The sequence below is a fragment of the Aplidium turbinatum genome, chromosome 2 (assembly GCF_918807975.1).
Source record: "Aplidium turbinatum chromosome 2, kaAplTurb1.1, whole genome shotgun sequence".
NCBI classification, from domain to species: Eukaryota; Metazoa; Chordata; class Ascidiacea; order Aplousobranchia; family Polyclinidae; genus Aplidium; species Aplidium turbinatum.
In genome coordinates, this window is record NC_137473.1 from 3,101,974 (window position 1) to 3,127,516 (window position 25,543).

At 39.7% G+C, this 25,543-nt stretch overlaps 1 protein-coding gene across 2 annotated transcripts; it reads right to left on the reverse strand.

The window, feature by feature from the left end:
• Nucleotides 1–6,369: 6,369 nt before the first annotated feature.
• Nucleotides 6,370–20,947, reverse strand: LOC145764998 (tRNA selenocysteine 1-associated protein 1-like). 2 transcript variants are annotated; one of them, XM_082576727.1, is made up of 10 exons: nucleotides 20,802–20,936; nucleotides 20,528–20,699; nucleotides 20,349–20,431; nucleotides 16,204–16,315; nucleotides 13,607–13,659; nucleotides 13,111–13,242; nucleotides 8,487–8,606; nucleotides 7,883–8,012; nucleotides 7,388–7,511; nucleotides 6,370–6,828 (listed from the first exon to the last, which is right to left on the reverse strand). In XM_082576727.1, exons 3-10 carry the CDS (start codon nucleotides 20,417–20,419, stop codon nucleotides 6,689–6,691), a joined length of 882 nt encoding a protein of 293 aa, XP_082432853.1. In that variant the 5' UTR covers nucleotides 20,420–20,431; nucleotides 20,528–20,699; nucleotides 20,802–20,936; the 3' UTR covers nucleotides 6,370–6,688. The 2 variants fall into 2 exon arrangements, with proteins under 2 accessions (XP_082432853.1, XP_082432852.1); XM_082576726.1 differs by lacking the exon at nucleotides 20,528–20,699 and having other exon boundaries at nucleotides 20,802–20,947.
• Nucleotides 20,948–25,543: the final 4,596 nt, after the last annotated feature.

The following is a 25,543-nucleotide window of genomic DNA, read 5'->3' on the forward strand; positions in this document are numbered from 1 at the left end:
ATTTCTGAGTCCATTATTTTTATGTGGCTTCTTGGTGGCATTGCGTGAGTTTTGTCAATTAAAAACACCGCAAACAAACTCACCCCGACTGATGGTTTCAAAACCTCTGATCAGAGCGAGGACTGACGATCTCGGAGCATCTGTGGAATTTATAAAACTTTCAATCGAAATGCAAAAGATATTAGTTGTAATGATTGCAATACGTCAAATAACAAAGTTGTCCGTAGCTCTAAGTAAAGAAAATGTGCAAGCTTTTATGTCTTCATCCGGTTTGTAACGCCATGTAATGAGACACGATAAGACAAATCAACCCTGGTTGGTTGATTTTGAATCTTTATCCTCGGACTGGCAAAGCCTTGATAGGTTATTCCTGGTAGTTTCGCATACTTGTAGGGGTAGAGGCTCTTGACGCAGGGCCGGTTACAGAGGTTGGCAGAGTGAAGTTTCTGATTGTTGAAGTGTTGTTGGCGGGGAATTATTTCATCCATTAGTTGGCGCTGAATAGAGAGCAGTTCTTAGAATGCGTTGCTCAGGCGCACACCCCGAAAGTCACCCCAACCCTCATATAGTTTAGCCTAAGGTCGACCGTATAGTGAGTAATTTTCCAGCCGTGATAAGCAAGCCAAATGAAAATTGCAATGTCCGATGTTTAGCCCAATTTTTACTAGGGGCTTTCCCATGTTGTGTGGGTTGCGTGAAATCCTAGATAGGCCACCCCGGACGAAAATCTTGCTACCGAGACCCAATGTTACCGCAGTTCATTGGGAGACGATCATCATAGATTCGCCGCCAATGTGTGAAACCATGCTGAAGGCTTCCGACTGTACCAAGCTTGTTCCCGTTACCCGTGATATCATCGCCATTGGACTTTGTTTGGTCCAGGTCCAAATTGAGACAAAGTCCAGTCGCTTGTACGGCTGTTTAGGGTGGTCGTGGCTACTCGACGGCTACGCACACACTGGTATCATTTGGTATCGGACGTTTTCTGCACGTGGTATCACTTTGCCTATATTATTTTTGATCTAGTTCAAGAAAAGTTTTGCTTCGATAAATAACAACATGTTATCGCACCTCTTGCTTGACATCTGTAATCACCCAATTGGCTGTTGGTTGTACTGCCTTGCAAAGAATGAGTTTTGGATTATCTGTGTTACAATAACTTGCTACTTTAATTAAACACAAAGTTACAAACCTTCTTCATCCAGAGATGGAACAACACTCGGCCCTGGTTGATTGTTGGTTACCGCAAGATGTCGTCTGTTATCCTGCTGGAAAACTTCTTCATCTAAAGATGGAACTGTTCTCCGCCCTGGCTGGTTGCTGGTTATTGTTTGCCTGTTATCTTGCTGGACCATCTGTTGACCAATCTGGTGATGGACCATGTGTAGGTTGGCGACATTTAGTACAATCGGAGCTTGCCCTACAAAAAATGAAACAATAACATCAACATCATAATAACATCAACATCACAATAACATCAACATCACAATAACATCAACATCACAATAACATCAACATCACAATAACATAAACATCACAATAACATCAACATCACAATAACATCAACATCACAATAACATCAACATCACAATAACATCAACATCATCTTCGTGATTCTTGGCGATCAATTTTCGTGCTGTAATTTAACCATAGACAGATAAAACCAAGCAACCACACAGCATTTAACATCATACAATTAGAGTGAACGTAAAACTATAAACTACGAACGTTTTCGGCCATACTCAAGTTAGCCCTTCTCAAGCAACGAAAATAACTGATTTTACATCTACATTTAACGTAATTGAAAAGTGCATTGAATCGTTAAATTCAAAGTTAATTATTTAGCGCAAATTTAAGAATTGTGAACAGGCTTACCACAATTTCTGCTTCCCAAAGCCTGGCTCAAGGCTCCTATTAATGCTCTTGGATTATTATCTGTGAAATTCATGGCATTTTCAGTTGAAATGTGAAAAAAATGTTGCTTTTGCCCTGCACTTCGTATACGCTACTATGTAAAATTAATAAAATTGGATGCTTTACATAAAAACTGAAAACGTGGAATATGAAACATTGGGAAGCTTACGAGGATCTTGATGAACTGGCACAACTGGAAGAAGTTCGTGTCTATCTTCAAATACGTTGTCAACCGAGCTGCTTGACTGGTCGTTGATTTCTCGGGAATTCATTTTTTGTGGAGTTTTACCTTGGATATGAGATGGTTGTATTTGTAACTTATTTCTTTCAAAATCAATTATAGTGATCTGGAATTGTATTTGTTTGAGAGTTGCTCTGTTTTAAATTAAATAAAAATAAAATAAAGTCAAATAGAACTAAGGTTTGTTCTGTTCCGTCACAAACGTAGAATAGCAAGTAAAGTTATATTCCTCAACTAAGTCTATTGATAAAACAAACAAATGTAAATTCCAAACATTTTCATTTTTTAATCATGTAGTAGTCTACCTGACTTGTTGCACTGCAATAGAGCCAAAACAATGCCTTTTTATTTATTCATTTTTTTGATATCATAATGTAAACTTTATTCTTGAAAAATCAAACTGACTGAAAATATGACGTCAAACAATCGCTGAGAAGTTATAGAAAAAGTGCTGACGTAGCCGCTTCATGAATCCTTTCATTGATTTGCGTCTTGTCACCGCTGAGATGAACTCTGACAAGAATACTATCATTATGTTAAATCACGGATTTGATTTGACTTGGCATCGAACGAAGCATCCACGCACAATGACTGAACATTCTAATCTTTCAGCTCGTCACTTCCTCCTTTGAAGAATCGCGAAGCAGCTCGCAGTTTATAACTGACGATCGCGTGAGTAAGTAATGCTCCCGAAAATTAAAGAAAAAAGAAATCTTTATGGAATGAAAAAAGGAGTAATAATAAATAACATGTAGGTTACAGTGTGACGTACTCCGAACAAAGTTTGAAAAATGGTTGTTAGCCTGTCTTTATCGTGAAATTATCCACCCGAGCTGATTGGTTTGAAAATCCTGGATGTAGATATAACTGCATGGCAGCTTTAATTATGTTCAGACATCTAGTCCGATTATAGCCTACAGGGCCGTCGGAGCATAATTTGAGCCCCTTATACCAATGAGATTTTCGGGCCTCAAATTAGGACACTTTTAGGATAAACGCAATATATCCAAAAAACTATGTGTTTTTTCAAGTTCCCGGTCTCTAAAACATTCTGGGCCAGGTCCAAAAGAACCTCTGGGTCCCCTGCGACCTTTTGTCGTCCACTGTTGCTCATACAGAAGCTTTTTAGGTTATTTTCATTAAACGTAACAATTAAGATTAACAACAATGACAGCTTCGCTAGTTTGGAACCGCCTAGCGCAAATATTGATCATTCTGCTAACTAGGCCTACAATCTTTCTAAAAAATGTTACTTCAAGATTGATTTATCAAAATAAAAGCTTGTAAACTAGTTCCACATTGTTTGCAGGACTCTTAGAATCTCAACAATGTAGCATCGCGCTGGACAATAATAGCTCGGTGAACGATCGGCGACGTGAAAGTGCAAATTAGTTTATGACTTCCCTGAGTGGAAGGTTCTTCAAATTCTTGATTGATGATAGATTAATTTACGCAATATGTCGACGAACAAGGCGAGTAATGCCAGGACTTGTTAGGACAATGCCCTTCGAACTGTTGGTTTTCAACGATAAAAGTTCTCGTAATATTTTGTAAACACCAACTTTGTGTTTGATGATGTTTTTGAATAATTGATTAAACCTCAAATATGCTGAAATGCTAATGTCCATCGTGAAATGTTTAATTGTGAAGGTTAAGGCTGAATGATGGTTAATAATAAAACTTTGCCTTCTGAGTTTGCTTAATATTCCCTACAAACTGGATCCACTTCTTGAAACAACTTGTTACCGGTATCTCTTTGTTAGAAAGCTTTCAGTTTTGCATTTTGCAACGTTATTTGAGTGTTACGTCATAACTACCATTCATGTCATTCTTTTTTCATCACATTTGGTTGGAAAGTATTAAATGCAGGCAACGTGCAGATCTGTAATAGGCCTATAATGTTAATGGAGAGATGTAATATCAATTACGTTTCCAGCAGGGCTTTGGAACCGGAGCCCCCGAGCCGTGCATTTTCAACGGAGCTGGAGCTCTACTTGAAATTCAAGTGGAGCAGGAGCTAGAGCCAGTTGTTTGAAAAATAGCTCCGGTTCCGATGCATCTCATAAGAGGCTACTACTATTGGCTAGATTAACATAATTTAACAGCAACTTTTCACAAAATTAAGAAATTATTTGCGTAATCAGACGTCGAATTAACGAATACGTTGTGAAACGCAGTTCCGCATGAGATTTTGATTAAAGTACTACCTTAAATTTCGTAAAGTTGTGCCATTTTTAGTAACAGTTGACTGCAGGCAATTTTAAGCTTTAGAAATTAAAATGATATGTCGTCATTATTTTAATGAAAACACTGTTCGGAGCCTGGAGCCGGAGGAGTGGTATCAATAAGCTCCGGAGCAAGAACTGGAGCTAACTTATGATAAAAGAGAGCTCCGGAGCTGGAGCAAGTTAACATTTACGCCTGCTCCAAAAACCTGGTTTCCAGTCAGTCTTGGTTTCCAGTCAAAGATACAACTTTCGAGAACCAGCTCAGTGGTTTGGTTGTGAATAGGCTAATTGGGCTGCGGCAAAACTTAATTCAAAGTGATTGGATTGAAAGAATTATAAGTTGCATAAAATAAACATTGTATAGAATTTTTATTTGGCGTATTTGTATCAATGAGTTAATAGTTTCAAATAATGACAAGAATAACAAGGCAGGACAACCACTCATGAATTATTCTGTTCACTTAATAATGAATCAACGTGATTTGGGCGACCAAAGAATGCAGTTATTTTGAATCTGATTTGTCTAAACTTTTTTATGAAACTGCCCACAGATAATTCAAACTGTTATATCTTATCCGAATCAGTGCTCCCGAGCGCGGCACGTTAAATAAACTAAAAAACGACGCAAAATTTGTTTAATTTAACCAAACGTAGTTCAGTTACTTCGATTTTAGCGACAAGAAGATCAACTTACAAACACAAAATAGACCCAACCAGGTGACAGTTTGATGCAACCAATTATAACTCACCATAAGTGATACCAGCTAATTGCTTAGGAATACCACCGAGGGGAAGGTTTTAAAATGTGGTGGCATTGTCGTCAGCAACCATTGTATTGTCATAATTGAGTAGGGCTTCCAATCCATCGTGCAGACAAATTTCAAGAAGGTTTCTGGTCACAGCGGTAAACCATAATCTCTTCGTGGGAAAATTGTAACATAAAGTTCCCGGATCCGTTCGTCTGTATGTAATGACCGAAAAAGAAACACTCCTTCGAAACGTCTATTCAAATTTGTATTTCTGTAAAATTAGCCACCTGGCTGTCGAAATTGGATGCAACGCCGTACACCACTAAAACTTGTCACTACAGAACAGATTACTTAGATAAAAGACGGAAATTTTATCCAGCTGGCAAGCACTAAGCAAACAGTTAAATGTGCGACTAACTCTCAAGCAACCATTTCACGAATGACTAGAATAATTTGCGATATCTCAAATGCACGTAGACAGTAACTGTGACGCAATAATGAAAGACGTTGTCACGCAATTCAAACCGGTGTTCAAAGGTAGTGATGCAATATTTCATCAGGTCTTACGACCGATGGTACAATATTTGGACATTTTCTAGCAATTTCCATGACGTAAGATGCCAGCTAGGTTAAGTAGACCATAACGGTTTTTATATGACGTTTGATTTGGTGAAAATTGTCGGGAACAGTTTCACCAACCTGCGTCTCTTGGCAGTGTGATGAGACAAACCATCCTTGGCGAGATGATGAGCTCACAATCACACATAAATGACACTCCGTAGCCAATTTTCGCTGGCTCATTACATAAGGTAAAAGCAATGTTTGGATTGTTTTACCGTTGTGTACGACGGTTGGGGAAGAGGATATGACCACAAAGTTCTAACCCTTTCAAAAAACGTGTCATATCGATTGCCTGTTAACGCTGAGCTTTCTATTTCTTTTGATCATTTACTTAGAGCAAGCTCTACAAACAAAGAGGAGCAGATTAAACAACTAATTTTGGAAGTATGACACACGATGAAAAAGTTGAATGTTTCTGTTTAACGGGGAGCACGTTAAGGTTCCTTCAGGTCCTGAGCATGATTAGATGCACCCTGGATCAGGTACTATTTGTTAACTTACTTCTAGACGTCGAAGCAATTGCGTGGAACGAATAGGTAGGGCCTTCGTAGAAAGCGTCGGCTTCTGAAGACCGCGGTTGGGCTGATCATCAATCATTGCAATACACGGCAACAAATGTCGTCAATGAAATTTATTTGGCGGAAAACAAAATTGTGATGAGCAGCACGCGGTAACAAACAACAGCCTTGTGACGTCACAGATTGTTCTGTGACTCAGCATGCAAGGAATCCTTCTACTGGCAACATCCACTTTTGCAACGTTTCAAAAGCAAATAGAAATACATCGCTTGAACCCAGAAGTTCTTGGTCCCGACTCCTGAAGACCTTAAATACAATGTTGCCAAAGCGGGGGTCGGCCTTTGTACAAAGCAAATAGGAACAACCCAAGCCCCTCGCTGCAAAATGACCAAACATTAATGGCAGTGATGACGATTGTTACGTAGCCGACACGTCACGAAGCTTCGAAGTCAAACTATCGATGCCGCTCCAGTGCGCCCCCAGCCAGTCGATGAGAGCGGTCTGCTCGTTAAAGAACTTCTCGTTTTCCTCATCGATCTCAATCACCTCCGATGGGTCTGCTCAAGACAAAGAGAATTAATGACATCACGAGAACATTAAAAGGCTCTGCTGGTAGCGATCGTTTCGCAAAGGTCAGAAAGCAACTTCATAATTGTGACCGAGCAAACGAGCTGGAGTCATACTTTGTGTGGTTGCCGATCATCACAGCAAAAAGTACAAAACATAAGCTGTAGAAAGAAGTAGAAGCGACAAAATGTAACGTTATGACGTGCTAGGAGTCAATTGGTATGAAGCAGACGAAGCAGTGCCAGAATTAGAAAAAGAAAAAATAGCATAAATTTGCTCTTAAACAAATTTTAAGAAAAAACACTATAGCTTAGTTCAAGGGTGTTTATACTGTTTAAAGTATTTTCAGCCACATTTCACTTTTCGCGTGTCTTAGGGCCGTATTAAAGTTTTCACTCATTTTTCTTTGAAATTCAGCCTAAGCTTTAAGATTGTATATTCTAGAGTCCAGAAGGGGACCACAGCTAGTGTTCCCACAGACCACGTGCGGCCTGCACTTTGGGAACAGCTGGCTTCGTTGATCAACTAAGATCATGCAATTGAACGAACCTTCCAGTTTGTCGTGTGGCGGTAAGCTCCTCGTATTGAGGTAATGTTTAGCTGAGGAGTAGTAGTTCGTAGAGGGTTGGCTAGTGGGTGCCGGGGTGGTGGTTGGCTGCTGGTAGAAGCCGCTCTGTACATGCAAAACAAACATAAATCGTTTTAGTCCCTGATTGCCGAAGTAGAACACGAACACGCCCAATTGGTGCAGTCCAAGCAACTCTTACGAGGTTTTCATATTGCATTATTGTTCAACAATGAAGAAGAGCCACAAATCGCGACTGCAAAACAACAGTTCCTCGCTCAGTTTAGAATAGTTGATGAAAGTGGTTATCAATTCGCTACCTACTACCTTGACGGAATATAAGCGAGTTACCATCAAATGAACTCAAAACACCTTGCATCATTTTTCTCATCAGGTTATAAGTTTAGGTGCCTTTAAAGCCAACTGATGGTGGTATGCCTAATTGTAGACAATATAACGAACTCCATGTTGCAACTTACAGGGTAGTTGTTGTAGTAATTGCTGTAGTATTGCTGATAATATTGATACTGATCCGTGTACTGCTTCATCCATTGTTGATTGTACTGTGCCGCGTCCATGGTGGCAGCTGAAGGAACATCCGACGATTTTCTAACCAACGCCAACAACGCATGTCAGTTCTAACCCAAGTACTCTTACGGCGGCTAAACGGTCTTCACAAGATTATTGATAAACTAAAACTCTCGTATCACAACTTAATTGAATCGTCTGTGTTGCTTCAAAGAAAACGAAGCTTAGCTACAACTGTTTGGTACAACAGTGATATTCAATTATTTTTTGTGTGGTCGAAATGGAATTCTTCTTGAATTTAATTCAAAACGAGCTAAGACTAAACATTTTGTGTTGAAACGAAGTTAATATACTGAGCATTTGCAATGAAATGCTTTTGCTTCAAACACTGTTAAACTTAACACCGAACAAAAGCAACACAATCGTCGAAATCACTTTAGTTCTGAAATATTACATTGAAGACATGGGCCATTGGGCCAAGTGGTAAGCTGACTGAAAGCTGGATATGAATCTGTCGATGAAGCTTCGGTCGAACTCGAATTCTTTGGCACTTACCCTTTAGGAGTAGCAACACTAACTCGAATGGGTTTCGAACCCAGGCCTCTGGCTCCCTGCATTTCCGACAGCGCCTTTTTTTGCTCCAGCTCGCTACTGAAGCGAACAAATCCATAACCTCTGTAAAGCACAACATGGTAAGCACATGGTACGTCACTCAAACCAGTGACACAATGCATTCACTATTTGTACAAGACACCTCGCGAGTTACAAAGTCCCACACACCACAGGTGTAATAAGTTGGACAAAAACGGACGATACTGTGAGCGAGTTTGTAAAATGTAGGTGAATAGACGCAATGGAAGAAAATTTGACCATAAAATTCTCTCGTAAGAAAATTTTCCCCTAAAAAGCTTCTTTTAGGGTGTCGTTTTTCGCGCTCAAGCTAAACCAGTTATAGTTATCGCTCAATATTAGACATTGGTCATGCAAAAATAAAGTAAAAATAATTTGTCTCACATTTTGAGTGATTAGTTGAGTTGTTTATGGCTCGTGTGTTAAGCATGCAATAACAAGGAATGGACTAAAGTTGTTCTGAGCTCCACTTGCCAAACTTTACAAACCTTTTTAACGATGCTACTTTGTTACTGAATTTACGATGAAGGTAATAAGAATGTTTAAAATATTGCTTGACTTGATGGATACGTATTTTTTACAACGTTTTAACATCGTGAGATTGTATATGTTATTCTACGGTCTTTAAAGTGCCCCTGACAGGTAAATAAATTTGCGAAATTTACCTAAGATACCAAAAAGGTGACACTAACAAACTTCCCTGACCAGAAAATTGTAAAAAATATCAACAGGCTACTAAGTTACACGCTTGCAAACTTTCGTTGACATCGGCGAATCTGACACTCATTCTATTGCGAAAATAAAAACGGCAACATCGCTGTGACGTCACAGTAAGCTGGAAGGATACAATCTGTGGTGACTGGTGACTTGGTTAGGTAGAGTACGCTACTGCAAAACGTGAATGTGTGGGGCTCTGTTGGTCTAAAGGATGTGCAAATTAAGAATTACCGAAATAGAAAAGTGAACTTACTATTACTACCAGGTTTTGATCAAATAGGTTGAGTTTATTTTTATCAAACAGCATCTCAATTCAATTGAAATTGCAGTTTCATAGGGCTACAATTTTGATACTTTTTTGTTTGTCCTAATCTGGCTATAGCCATTTGCAGTGTAACAACAGTATCTCACAAACAGTAGGCTACCTTTAATTTATGGTTGAGGCAATGCTTAAAAATTGCTGTTCATGTGTATTGTTGTATTTAAAAATATCTATCCCAAATTTCCTTGCCAACTGAAAGTATTAAATGCAATAATTTTCATTGTTCAGATGCTTCTCATGTTGCCTCAATAGACTCTTTCTATAATTTTATAACTGATGCTCTCAAAGCAGCTTCTGATAAAATCTTTGTTGGTGTAAAGAAGAAATGTAACATATTTTCTGTTCCTGGTTGGAATAATCATGTTAAGCAAGCTCATGCTACTGCCAGAGAAAGTTACATCATGTAGGTGAAAAATGGGAAACAGTGAAATGGTTACCTATATGAGTTGATGCAGAGCAAACGAAAGGAGTTTAAAAAAGCCTTTCGCCGTTGTAATCATGCCTCTGAACAACATAGAGCAAATGTGTTTGCCTCAGCACTCAACTTGGACAGCTCACATAGGTCATTTTGGCAGAAAGTAAAAAAGTCGACTTGCAAAAAGAGTTCTCTTCCTGTAAATGTTGGTGGAGCACAAGGTCCTGAAGCAATTGCTGAGATGTGAAAACATCATTACAGCTCCTTGCTAAATTCTAGCAAAACCAACACTGAAAAAGAATTTGTTAACTCATGTATTTCTTCTAGGGATAAATATTACAACTTTTGTTGCAACATGGACACAATTGGTTCCTTGCTTGTCAAACTGCCATAAACCGCGCTGCTGGTGCTGACAAAATTTCAGCTGAACATATTGTTTATGCTGATTATTTGTTTTTATATCAGTGTACTTTTTAATATGTGTCTTAGTCATGGCACTGTACCAAATTCTTGCTTAAACACTGTCTTAGTCCCGATTGTAAAGAATTTGAATGGCGACATTTAAGATTCAGGTAACTATAGACTTATTGCTCTAGCCACAGTAATCTCAAAACTGTTTGAACGTTTTATGTGAATCATCTATTGCCTTTCTGGAATACTAGTGACAATCAATTTGGGTTTAAGTCTGGTCATAGTACTGAAATGAGTGTTTTTTAATAAAACAACCAGTGTCCTCTTATATCAGTCATGACACTCCTGTATATTCTGTCTTTTTGGATGCTTCAAAAGCCTTCGACAAAGTCAATCATCATTTATTGTTTAAAACGCTTATCACATGTAACGTGCCTACTGCCTATCTATTTTGTTCGCTTATTGGAATACTGGTGACCTTTGTGCCTTTATAGTAAAAAAACCATGCAAGTGAGGTGGGAAGGTCACCTGTGCCAGTCATTTACTGTGTCCAGCGGAGTCTGACAAGGTGGGGTGTTAAGCCCCTATCTTTTTGCCGTATATATTGATCAGCTTTCTTATCTCAATAAAACAAAAGTTGGTTGCTATGTTGGCAACTCTTGTCTAAATCATATTATGTTTCCTGATGACATTTGCTGCATCTCGCCTAGTTTGTGTGACTTACAAAATTTGTTAGATGTTTGCCACAAGTATGCTGTTGAACATGAAATTACTTTCAATTCTAAAAAGTCATTTGGTATGTTATTTTCCCCAAAAAACTTTTATCTTTTACGTGCTCCTCTGCTACATCTAGGTAAATCTGAAATTGTGTTCACAGACTCTGTAAAATATCTGGGTGTATTTATTGATAGTTCTCAGATGAAAATTATATTTCAAGGCAAGTACGCTCTCAGTACTGTGCTGCAAATAATGCAAAATCTCAATTTTTCTAAATGCTCACCCGCTGTAAAAAACAGTTTATTTCGTTCTTATTGTATGTCGTTTTACTTATCCCAGTTGTGAAACAAGTTTAGATCTTCTAGTATAAAACGATTACGTGTTGCTTACAATGACTCTTTCAGAATATTGCACAATTTGCCTCGTTAGGTCAGTGCCCGTGAATATCAAGTAATGAATAATGTAACTACGTTTGATGCTTTATTGAGGAAAAAACATGTTTTCGTTTATTAACCGATTGCATACACTCCTCAAATCGCTTTATATCAGACATGATGTCATCTGATTATTTTTATCGTTCTGAATGCTTTCAATTCTTCCAACGCTCATTATATGTAAATTTGTGACAGTAGATAGCCTATTTAGTGAGCTTTTAAACCGACGGCATCCAAGGTGGCTCTCTGTGACCTTTGTGCATTTTCAGTTTGTGTATTACAGTATTTCGTTGTTTTGTTTTCGATGTGGACAGCTTTGTCTGGCGCAAATAAATAATAAATAAATATGTGACAGACTGACAGTGTCAGTGACAAAGACCGTGTGGTTTCTTTTTACGCTTTCCCACAAAACAAGGTGCTGAGAAGAAAATGGTACAGGTTTTCTTCAAGTGTTCGAAAGTAGGATGGGCCATACAAAACTAGTCATATCTGTTCACTTCACTGAAGATGATTTTGTTAATACCACAAGTAAAAATGGGCTTGAGCAAACTTTACATTTTGAAGGAATCTGCCATAGGCTACCATCTATAACAGCAAAGATGCAACCAGTTGCTGATGATGATTTCAGCACTTCTAAACAACAACGTTTACAAAAACGTACCCTTGTACAGGTAAACTAGGCTTTTACATGTATAGACTCTGCTATGTACGTACTGAGGGCACATTATGAGAGAGAGAGAACTTTTATATATTATGAATCGTGATGATGAATTAAATATGAATGATGATTCGTACAATTTCTTCATTTTTCACTTCAAGTATATTTTAGATTTTGTAGGAACGTATCCAGTACAGTTTTATTAAACTGTAAAAAACAACAGATCTTTGAAAAAAGCAACCGCTTGTACCAACTCCGACTAAACTGTGATCCAGCAATCACATCTAGGAAACGTATGTTTCATCCGTCGCTAAGAACGCCGACTTACAATGACGTAATACCACCAAAGTCGTCCCAGAGCAGTGAAATATGGAGTTTCGCCTGTGGTGGCGCTGCGGAGCCGTCGTTTGATGTAAATTACGCCCTAACCAGTCGAGCTACGAGGTTATGGTTAAAAAGTTCGCTAAGTATGATTCTGCGCAAGGAAATGCTTTAAAAAGTTACTATACTTGGATCCAACCTGTCAGGGGCACTTTAACAACATAACGTAGACTGCATAGTTGAGTGCTGGGAACCCTGGTTCGACGTTCGAAAAGGCGCCGGCTCGACACCGCTCAAGAGCATGCAGCTGTGTCGTGGACACGAAGATTGGCTTCCTGTCCACTTTTAAAATATAAATCTTCAACCATCGGCGTAAGCCTGGATACGACAACAACATAATAAATTTTGGTCTTGAAAAATGTTTGTGCTTTTTTGATTTATTGGTTCAAAATTTCTCTTATTGGGTTTATCCTTCCATAATTTAAAAATTTGAATACTCTAAACAAAACTGAGTTCTCAAAAAGTTGTGTGAACACAACTGCTCAGTAGTTTACCTTGATACGCTGCCATCCTCATAGACAATCTTGGCACCTTTCACTGATCGGTACTTGGACATGAAAAAGTCTTCAAGCTTATCATCAGTCACTGACGAGTCTAGGTCCCCAACAAATATTGAGTAGGAAGGTCTGAAAGCATTGAATATTGTTACAAATAGTTTAGTTGATGAGGACACCAAAATATTTCTTATGGCATCTTCAACTTAGTTGTTTCCGGATGGACATCACTTGAGTCCTTCACTCCTCCACATGAGCTTCTGGTGTGTAGTGGAAAATCTACATTGTTATCATCATAAAAGAATGTTAAACGGATCAGATATTGTAGCACAGACATAATGATTTTGCCATTCAATGACTTTGTTGTCAATATCTACTGTATATTCTTCACCTGTTTTGACATATTCTATGCGAGTTGTTAACATTTTTACAATAGTATAATAAACGTCTAATCGGAAATGGTTGAGGAAAAGTTTTACCACAGAAACCTACTAACCCAATATCCCACAGTTTCCCAGCTTGTGACCGGTTTAAACGGAACCTTTTCGGCTGAAAAGAAACATTCTTTGTTACAACAACAGCATCAAAAACTTCACAACAACCAATGTGATGGATGCAATAAAATGAATGATTTTAGGTATATATGCTGCAGAAACAAATTCTACTGCACAGTAACCAGTTGATGAGCAACAAAGCAATGGGTTGAAGAATTCAACTCAAACGATAATAAACAAAAACAACAAATTGAACCTTGGTGCTACACTGTGCTTCATGAGGAAAAAATAAAGTAAAAAAAATGCGATGGTAGAAAGGGCATCTTTTCTGCACAACTAATATTGAGGTTTACGTTGGTTTTTCATTTTGTGATGTTGTTTGTACAAATTTCTTCCTGTTTTTGTGAATGTTTTTGTCTTTACCATCACTTTGTTGACTTGTTACTAGATTCTCGAACCAGAATAGTCCTAACAGTGTCAATGGAGGTTTGCATAGTTTTGCTTTGCTTGAAAATCTTTGATATGAAGGTAATATATACTTTCTTCACTGGCGCCGACTTACGGGGTTACGGGGTGGCCACGCCACCCCGTAACCGCTGTGACGGGGTGGCAGCCACCCCGTTTAGGTTACATTACTTGCTGCAAATAAATGTAATTTGAACGGACGTTTAAATCTTTTTTTGATCATTGGTTTTCGCTTCAAGTCAACGTAAAGCAAGAGGTGAACCAATACAGTGTTGCCAAGAAAATGATTGTTTTTGTCACAAGCATGATACTCGCGTAACATCAAGCAAGCTACGTGAAGATTACGCAACACGTGGCTACGAGTTTTTTCCTTGTTGTTGCGATCGTTTTATTTGTTACTTGTCATAAGTCATTGTTACATTTGTTAGGTTTACAATGGGATTTATTAATCAACAAAATACGATCTTTCCATTGCCTCCCTCAAAAATCTTTTTTTAAATTTTTTAAACTGCTCATGATATCGCTATAAATTATGCCAGCTATAAAATACTTGGAAATAAAATTATCTCGATGATTAATAGCTCCACTCCCTAAATAAATAAATGAATATCTATTTTCAAATTTCATTAAAAAAATGCAATTTTCGAAACTTTTTGAGTTTTATTTAAAAAGTGCACTTAGTAAAGTAGCAGTTTTAATGTTCTGCAAATTTACACGTTGACATGATTCTATTCGAGGAAAGCTACACCCCAATTCCCAATAATAAAAGCAACCTTTTTTAATTACTCAAGATTTTGCATTTTGAATTATTTTCCGATTTTAATTGGAGTGTACTGTTATGTACTTCTACTTCATGCTTTAATTTCTACTTTGTTATCTACTTCATGCAGTAATATTGCGTGTCAATGCATGACAAACTGTGAGGCGGGAATTTATTGGTCTAACATAGGAGTTGCTTGTTACATCATAGAAAAAATCACGAAAAGTCGTCCTGTAAAAGTCTGAGGCGGGAATTTATTGGTCTGACATAGGAGTTGCTTGTTACATCATAGAAAAAATTACGAAAAGTCGTCCAGTAAAAGTTTTCGCCGACATTCCAGTTTTATTCAGCTTAAAGATGCCACCGAAACAGCGTTCAAAATTGCAGGTCATTTTTGTTGCGTCTAGTCAGGATTTCAGCCAGCATGAAAGTGACCAAACGCCTGAACGAAAGTGTGCCACTGCCAAAAGGCGTTAGCACGATCAGGGAGGTGGAAGAACCGAGCACGAGCAGGATAATCGCTGTTGAAGGGAGAAGCTTTCAAAAATCGTGGGAGAGCGAATTCCCGTGGCTAGAATACGATAGATGCAAAGATAGAGCATTCTGTCCGATTTGCAACTATGTCGCAACTGCTTGATCTATTTGCAAGCAATGAAACAATTTCATTAATGCTTCCAACGTGGTCTGCAGTGTGAAAATATACTTATCGTTGCCTTCCACCACCTGCGAGGCGGAGCGATCGTTTAGTGCACTCAGGCGCATAAAAACCTACTTGCGATCTACCATGACGCAACAGCGATTGAACCACGTCCTAATTTTAAATGTTTATCAAGCAGAAACTGCGCGGTTACAACTTGACCAGTTGATTAACAGTTGGATTGACAGAGCTGCTGTTCGCAAAAATACTTTTGCCAAATGTTAAGTGTCAGAGCAGCAACGTAACAATAAAATTCACGACATACCTCCTGTGCTTTGTTTTAAAGTTGCTTTGTAAATTATCGAGCTACAAATCAGGTGTGAAAAGGCAATTGCCATCTACGAAACACGCTCAGTAAAAATCAAACAAAAACATGCAGTTTGAAAGTTTTTAGGTTGCCATATTGTGCTATCCGCCACCCCGTGCAAAAATAAAAGTCGGCGCCTATGAGTTTCTATATATAAGTTTTTGAAGTCCATGTGTTCTGTTTTGTTGGCATCATCATAGAATAACAACATCCAACCCAATTACATTGTTGCCACATCTGTGTATTCCATGCAATAATATTACTTCTGCCCCATAGTTACATGAAATAGACTCCATAAATACCGGTATCCAAAAATTTCAAACAACTACATTTCCTATATTATATCACTTTGTTTAAAATCAATTCTTACCGGGGTAACGCCAGGGATGTGTGTTCCATTGATGAGTTTTAGAACTCGCTCAGCTTCACTGTCGGTAGCAAATTCAATAAAACAATAGCCAGCAGGCATGCCGGTGTCTTTCCTGGATCAAAATATAAAAATATATTGTTTATAAAGATTATGAAACGTTTTCACACTAAGTTCCATGTGTTAATCAGATGAACAATGAACATGCACAATTGCACATGTTAGATGGTCTGCGACTATTCGGTGCAGCCAATTCGGAGATATCCGATTTGGAAACGACCAATTCAATGCAAACAATCATGAAAATCTAGCGACAGCTTCTGTTTATTTGGAAAAATTGTATGAATCATTTAGGTGAGCAGTTTCCATGTTTAACTTTCCATACCTAATTACCCATGGAAATGAAACAATTTACAAAAAAAAACAACATTCCGTCACAGGGGTTGATTGCCCCAGGTAGACTTCGTAGGGAAAACCACGTACATAGCCTGGTCCTACAAGCTATGTCAAGGGATGACCACCTCCTCAACCAGATTGTCCTAAACTTGCACTCCCAAAAGCCCCAGCGCTTGAAATCTCGACGCCCGTTCTCCCGACATGCTGCAGCTATCTGCAAATCGAACTTCCACATTTCCGAAGTTTGGAACCGTGAATGGAGAGAAGTTGCGAGACCAACCCAATTCACAGTCCTTCCCAATACCAACACCCCACCTGGAGCAGAACTACCCCGGAAAGAATGGGTGAAGCTCAATCGCCTGCGGACTGGAGTGGGCCGTTTCAGCAGCAACATGTTCCAGTGGGGCCTCGCCGATTCGCCATCTTGTGCGTGTGGCTCAGATTTTCAAACTGCACACCACATTATCTATCAATGTCCTGTATACCGACCACAAGATAGACATGTGGACCTAACAATGCTCGATGAATACACAATCCATTGGCTGCTGTGCCTGGATGTAACAACGTGATCTGTGGCGGCCTCAAACGCAAGAAGAAGAAGGGGTTGATTCAGTAAGCAGCCTTCGAAGGAGACTTCAACAAACTACAATGATGTGTAGGTCTACATTAATGGATAAGATCAAGGACTTGGTTCTGTCTGAATAAAAGGCTCCCACAATTGCTTTTTCTTTTCGTATCTACATTTCATACGATGTCACCAAAACAAACATTCATCCTTGGAGTCATGACTGGTGTTGGTGTCACTCTTGTCGGTATCAACGTGGCTTGATATTTCCCACAATACTCAAATAATTTCTGCCTTGATTTTTGTCACGCATTTTTTTATAAAAAAATCTCCAAAAGACAAGTTATTTTTTGTCACTTGAAAAATAGCAGATAGTGGAAGTGCGACTCAAAGAAACGTAGCACGCCTCTTCACTATATTGGAAAAAAAGTAGCATCACTACTGCAGTCACTACCATATATTACTCCAACCAAAATTTAACACCGCTGCCATTAGTAATACTTTTACTAAAAAAGTAGCCGAATGAGTACAGTAGTGACGCTACAAAAGTAACATGCTTATGCCCAGTGCCCACCTCTACAAATAATGTACATTGTACATAGTCAATAAAGTTATTTTTTCTACTTTTTAGGGAAGACGGCCAATCATTAGCCTATTGAAACTATGCAGTCTAGATAGTTGATTTAGCATGGCTCATAAAATACCTATATAACCAGAGCTGCCATACATACTGTTTTAAATTGCTCATACAGTAAAAATCGCCTATACTGACACCTGTAACAAAGTCCCCATTTGCATACACTATAGTAGAGTAGTAGAATTTTTTTATGGTGATACCAGGGATATCTAAAGAAGGGGTCAAGGGGATACGAAGGCTTTTATTACGTCTGACAATAGAAGGGCTTTTGTTTATCGTAAATAATCTGTGTTTATCGTAAAATGACAATTGGCACCGATAGTAGTGTAAAAAATCTTGTTATGATAACTTGCATTGCGCTATTAGAATCAGGCCTGGATATTCACAGCATGCTCATGGTTGCTTGTTAATTCAACAACCCATATATTTGCTATACATCTAGCCAGGGGTGCGACTTTTGCCTTTTTTGGTGACGAGGTCACTCGACACGTGCTATCACTATTCGACAAACGCCGTGCCTTACAAAAAAAAAAGGAAAAAAACTGAGAGAGGACTAAACGTCGTCAGGTCGAGGAACAATCGGGGGGGGGGGGGGGCATCACGTGATGCAATCATAAGAGTGCTGACTTACGTAAACTTTTCTTCGCCAGGTACTTCAAAGCAAGGTCTAAAAGCGACGCTTCACACGAGAAACTCCCAAGGCGTCAGCGCCGCCATTCTGAACACTGCGGGAGAATGCTTTGATCGAAGTTCCAACGCCTGGCATCAAACATTTCGCAACACATGTTTCGTGCTATTCGACACAACGAGTTTCTTTTATAGATGAAATAACCTAGGCTACGTTGAGTTGTCAACGTCTAATGCCAAATGTCATTAGACGTTGGCATGCCAAAGTTGCCAAATGCCAGTTTGTATTTCGCCGTTTGAGCTAATTAACAATACTGCTCAGGTAAAATGACTGTTGGATACTTGCTATGAAAGTTTTTCACATGTAGAAAACAGCCTAGTTTCCGACCAGACGTTCAGAAATGCAGATGAAAAAAGCCGCTATTTTTATGGAAAAGAACATTGAACACAGCGGGAAAATGCTTTGATCGAAGTTCTAATGCCTGGCATCAAATATTTCGCCACACACGTTTCGTGCTATTCGACACAACGGGTTTCTAACTTTCTTCGAAGTAGGCTACTTTTACTTGTCAACGTCTATGCAAGTTTGTATTTATGTCTGACTTATGCACTTGTTGTTCCAAGAATAGAGAATTTTTTTTGCAATGTGAATAAAGAATAGTAGACAGATAAACACGGTTGCAACTCGACTTCCTTCCACTAAAAGGGTTTCTGTGATTACGTAATGGGCGATTTTGCACTTGCATTCACAAAAGCACACAACCCAGCTAGCAAAACCCGTCGTTTTTACATTGATTCAACGTCTGCAGACGTTGGCTTTGTTAAAAAAAAACAGCTTACTGGTAACTTTTCAACTGTGTTTGTAAACAAGTATTCTTTAAATATGCTCTATGTAACATTTGCTAACTGTCTTTTGTAGCTCAATGTACCAGCTGCACTACAAAACTTTGTCTAATTTAAAAAAGAACCACATGTTTAAAGCACTACAAACTACTGCCCTGGTAGTGTCATGAGAATAAGGCAATCGCTGCGAGCCTTCATATCCCCTTTTCTACATATCCCTAGGTGATACTTTTCTGCCGTTCCTTCACGTGTCAATATAGGTGAATTCTACCATTTTTGTTATTATTTTAATGAGTAGTTTTTTGGAAAACTTCATTGTATTAAATTAAAAAAACTACTTATTTGAGGCATACATCCTTTCGTTTTGGAGCCATTTTTATATCACTAAGCAGCCATGTGCTTCTTTTTCTTGCGTTTGAGGCCACCACAGATCACGTTGTTACATCCAGGCGAAGCAGCCAATGGATTGTGTATTCATCGAGCGTTGTTAGGTCCACATGTCTATCTTGTGGTCGGTATACAGGACATTGATAAATAATGTGGAGGGCGGTTTGAAAATCAGAGCCACATGCACAAGATGGTGAATTGACAAGGCCCCACTGGAACATGTTGCTGCTGAAACGGCCCACTCCAGTCTGCAGGCGATTGAGCTTCACCCATTCCTTCCGGGGTAGTTCTGCTCCAGGTGGGGTGTTGGTATGGGAAGGACTGTGAATTGGGTTGGTCTCGCAACTTTTCTCCATTCACGGTTCCAAACTTCGGAAATGTGGAAGTTCGATTTGCAGATAGCTGCAGCATGTCGGGAGAAGACCAGACTACATACGTGGTTTTCCCTACGAAGTCTACCTGGGGCTACGCCTGATAGTACCGGCAGAAAGTCAGTGGGAGTTGGGAGCAGGTAACCGGTGATTATTCTCATGGTGGTGTTGAGGGAAGTACGGTATTTACTGCCCTGTGCCATGTGCTTAATCACAAAACTTGCAAGTTGCTTTTCTTTCTTACCACACTGCTATGTTCATTCAGATGTCAGAATGCTTGAGAACACAAGAACAGTATTTCTAATTCAACTATTAAACTTACCTTCGAATAACCTTTACAGATACTGGAAGGCTGATATCATGGAATACTCTCGCTATGAATGCTTCATCCATATGGGGATCCAACTAAAAGTAGTGCAAGTTAGACAAATACGCAGGTACAAACAGTCATATCAATACTTATGTGGGCAGTAAATATTTCATTTGATACCACAGCTTTACCTGTCACCGAATTTGCCAAAGAAAGGTTTGAATGCATCTTACGACCAATCATTTTATCAGATGGAAGCTAGTCTAGAGTAGTGCAGAGGATTTCTTCAAAAAATCCAAAAAACACTACCCCACAGATGGATACGTTTGTGTTGAAATATATAGTGTAATAATATTTCCATTCCTGCAAAGAAATTGACCAAATTGCTCGAAACGAAAGAATGCAAAACAAGATTTAGTACACTTAAAACAAACTAGCTGTATCACATTAAAAGTGGACACTCACGTCGCCCATCCATAATGATCTTGACATTTTGCTAAACTTTCAATATAATTTCAACGTCAGTGATTTTTTATTTGAACTTATCAGCTCTATCTACCACTACCTGCGTAAATTCGCTGTTCACCATTTAGAACTTAGAAGTCAGTCTAATCATAGAGGTCTCATTTAGCAAAAATTTATTTCAGTGTTTCCACACTCGAACGAATGAATTTCTTACCGCTGCCAGGCAAACTTACTATGTTTTTCCGCCATTTTTTAAACGATTTCTTCAACTTGAAAATTGGATATATTTTTAAATTGACGCTTTTCACAAAATTGGCCAAATGGCTTAGTTGGTTAGACCCCTTACTTCACGAACAAAAAATCCTTTAAGATCAGCTCTGATTCGACTCTTGGGGTGTGAGCTATAGCAATGTATACCAAGCTCTCCATCTAGCGGCACTGAATGGAATAATTACAGATCACAACACTTCAAAGATCGAAAACTTCACTCTGTGAAAGTCGGTGACCGGGCCTGAGCGATTCAAACCCTCTGCAAGTAGTAGGCTAGGATGCAAAACTGTGAGGATTAAGCTCACAAAGAAGATTTTTAGTCCAAAGATAACGTTTTCCTCAATCCAAATCGGGAACAATTCTACACTCATTTATTTCAATTTCTATCTTTTAATCTGTTGTTACAAGACTCGCCAAATTTTTTTTTCTTATCCGTCTCCAATTGCAATTTTATTTAAATAGCACAAGTTAACGACAAAAAATAAAATGCTGATGATATCGTATAGGCTTATCATATAAAGTTTGACGAGGCTGCTTGACATATGTGCCTATCTCGCTAGGTAGGCATGCTTGGCAGCGGGTGGAAATAGACGCAATGATGCTCCACGTCTCATTGGCGATTCCAAAGACATTCCATTCCTCTCGGACGCTAAAAAAGATGCTCCACCTCTGTACTATAGGCTACCAAATACACTATTGATCTTGGTAGGCTACTGAGCTAATATGTTGAGTAGCTATTTGTCCTCTCCTCTCACTCCTCTGCAAGTTATAGGCTACTCACTATCGTTGCTGCAAACACTTGCTTTCTATATAAAATCTGGAAATAGTCCTTTTTTTGCATTTATCTGTGTTCCGGCGGGTCGATTGCCCTCTTGATTAGAATTGAAATTGTGATGAAATTTGTAACTTGGTTGGTTGAATTAAGCAACGTTGAATTTGCGTTCTTTCACTGTTATACGTTACGTGGCGCGCCTTCTGACCAAGACGTTTAATTTCTGATTGTCGCATTTGCCGCGTGCCGGGAGCCGTGGTTTCTGGAGAGTATTTGCCATTGTGTGTTGAGTTTCATTTCATTATCGAAAAAAGCAAGCTAGAGAAATGAATGTGTACCACGGATTTAAGTTGTCGTGTTAAAGCCATTGTAAGTTTATACAAAATCAGGTTTTTATCCCAACTCGCGCTCAATAAATCAAAAAACAACAAGAAACAATTGCAAGTATGGTTCAGGCAGACCGAGGAGGGATTGTAGGTAGGCAGTGAGCACCTACTCATGTAACCAAAAATAAAAACCTGATAATTGGACAACTGAAGTAAAGAACTATAAAGTATCTAAATAACGAAATAAAAGAATTAAAAGAACTAACAAAATTGACAGAATTGAAAGAACAAGAACTAAAGGACTAACTTAAAGACTAACAAATTTAAATTTCAACCAAGGAAGACTTCTGAAGGGGTGGTCAGCACATCCCTGCAACGAAAGGACTTTAATATAACCGTACTTTAATTGTGTTGTAAACTGGAACTCTATTGTACCGGAGCCTAATTGTGTATAATAACTTGTGTAAAATACTGTATTGTTTGTCAAAAGGCTTGCTCCACCGTAACTCAGAGAGCGGTAAGTTACTAATTAATGTTGGTTACGCTGTCCATTACGTTACGTGTGTCGATATTACTGTGTGTAGGCTGTAGTATACAGTAGTGTAATTTCTTAAATTGATAAATGGAAGGTGACGGTGGCCATCCGGTGTCTCGTACGCTTCCCGTTGGCAGTGGGACAGGGGGCGCTGCGTCTGGGGGTGGTGCGGCGGAACACCCGGGCGTTGGGCAGGTGTATCCTCAGGGGGTTCATGGCAGCCTTACCCATGCTGATTCCAGTGCAGAAGCTGTGCTCAGGGACGTCAGACACAAAAAAAGAGAGGTGCTGCAGGGGGTTGGAGAATTAAGGAGAGGTCTCCCCATGGTACATGATGAAGCGTTGCTAGAGCGGGCCTTGGTTGATATGGCGGAGTTAGAGGGCAACTTTGGAGAACTGTTAGAACTTGCGAATAAACTAAAGGATAGCACTATGATATCTGAAGCTACAGACCAGGTCAGGTTAGAGATTGAGGAATTGAAACGTACCATAAAACAGAAGCGAATCTCCAAGGTAGATACAAAATTAGGTACAATAAAAGGAAAATCAACCACCAGTGCCTCGAGTAGTCGCTCGCGCCGTTCAAAAGAAGAAGAGATTGAAATCCGGCTCGAAATGGAGAAGTTGCGGTGGGAAAAACAGATGCGGGTGAACAGAGCCAAAGCCGAGGAAGCCGAAGCCAGAGCCGAGATTGAAATGCAGATCAAGGCAGCTGAACTGAGAGCAAGGCAAAGTAAGCTTGAATTGTTTTCACAATGTGGATCGGACCAAGGGTCGGAGCGCGGGCAACGACGGCCTACGGCCAGTAGTCTCGGAGTCACCGACTACATCCCTACAGCGATAGAAAAGGTCCAGAGGTGGGACGCTGACATTATCAATCCGCCTGGGAGATCCCATGACATTCATGGGGCCGCTAGCATAGATGCCCAACCTAAACAGAGCCAGGCTAAACAGGAGAATTTAATGGAACCGCCACATAGAGAAACTTCCCTAAGAAAGCTCTTTCCAGGAAACGCCCTCACAAACAAGTATAGAACGTGGACTAAAGATAATTTTTTGGCAAAACCGCCCGGGGGGACCCATGGGGCCGCTGAAAGAGAACCTCATTATGATTATCAACGTGATTTTTATAGAGAGAAGGTTGTGAAACCGTCACAAACATGCCCCTTAACTGTAAGGAAAGATCTTAAAGGTGAGAGATGTAATTCACCACTAGTTAAAGATGATGGCCGTGAAACTAGACATGTTATGACATCCCCGCCAGGGCTTAATGCAAACAGAGGTGCTGAGGATCAACAAAACTGGTTCTATAAATATCATAATTGTCGCACTTTCTATGACAGGGCCGCATTGATCAACTATGACGGCAACAACATGCCATTTATATTTTTTAAAAACCGTATTGAATCACTAATGGAGAGTTGCCCATTTGAGGGAAATCGGCTGACTTTGCTACAGGCAGCCTGCGTACGTAGCGCCGCGCAAACCATCTCAAACTTAGCATCGGATACTTCTGGTTGGAGCGAAAAGGAAAGGATCGATATGTCGCTGGATCGCTTGTCCCAGCGCTTTGGTGTTAGAGGCGGATTTCTCGCGGAGCCGGAGATTCGGCGGATACGGCATGGCAATAAATTATCTGGGATGTCATCATCCTCAATAAAGGAATTCAAAGACGAGCTGGCTCAGTGTACCCTCTTCGCTAGAGCGTATAACCAGCGTCATCAGCTAGAAGGACGTTTTGTACTAGACTTAGCAGGTCGATTACCTGGATATGCGAAGAAAGACTTTTTGTACTATCTGAAAGAGCAATATGGTAGCACCGAGGAACCAAGCTTCCAAAGCCTAATGGATTTCGTAAATTGCGAAGAGACGTGTCGCTCTACGGACTTCGCCATACGCTTAATGGAGGAAGTCGTTGCTAGAAAAGATACAAAACGGTCGGCAAGTGATAATCACATTATGCGTATTCGTCAAACCTCAGCACAGCCTGTCAGAAATGTCACCCAAGGTAGCAGTCGCGGGTCTGGCTTTTGTTCTGGGAGCCGAGAAGAAATGTTTGGTAGCCGCTCTTTTGAGGGTACGAGGAAGGACATACTTTGTATCTATTGTGAGAGTAGGAATAAGCAAGAGCGTCACAGACTACCCAATTGTCCTGAGTTCCTAAACTTGACGCCGTCGCGACGCCGAGATGTCATCGCCACGACTGGTCGTTGTCTAAACTGCCTACGTCTAGGACACGAAGCAAAAAACTGCACCCAATCATGTAATTGTAGGCGCTGCGGCGAACATTTCCGATTTAAGCACTATTATCTACTGCACGACGCCTATGTGAATCCTCAAGGAACATCGGGCAATGGCAATGATCTTAGAACGGCACCTGCCGTCACTAATCGTAGCGTAAGCATCGCTCATAAGAGGGCAGTGTTTAATCGTGTCACGGCTGCGCGGGTCATAAACCCATCTAATGGAAAGACCACTCTGGTTTACTGTCAACACGACCCAGGCTCTCAGCTCACATTTGTTTCAAGCCGATTGGCTAAAGAATTGTATCTAAAAGCCACGGATAATGTATCCTTCCGCATGGACACTCTAGCAGGCAAACAAGAAATACACTCTGATCTGGTTAAATTTAATATCCAATCCTTAGTTACTGACGAACTGTATGGTGATGTGGAAGCAGTGGTAAATGCACCTTGGAGTGACCATGTCGAAACATTGCCGCAGCATCAAGACTTAAATAGGTTTTCACATTTCGATAATGTTGAATTGATTTCGTTACCTAACAAAATGTCGGTCGATATTCTAATCGGGAATGACCATGCTTACTTGATGCGAGTAT

Coding starts and splice junctions, on each gene's coding strand:
- LOC145764998 (XM_082576726.1), bottom strand. CDS start 20,828: ATGTCAAGATCATTATGGATGGGCGAC. Junction 16,316..20,348: donor TCTGTAAAGGTTATTCGAAG/GTAAGTTTAATA, acceptor ATTTTGATCCAG/GAAAGACACCGGCATGCCTG. Junction 8,013..8,486: donor AGTGTTGCTACTCCTAAAGG/GTAAGTGCCAAA, acceptor GGCGTTGGTTAG/AAAATCGTCGGATGTTCCTT.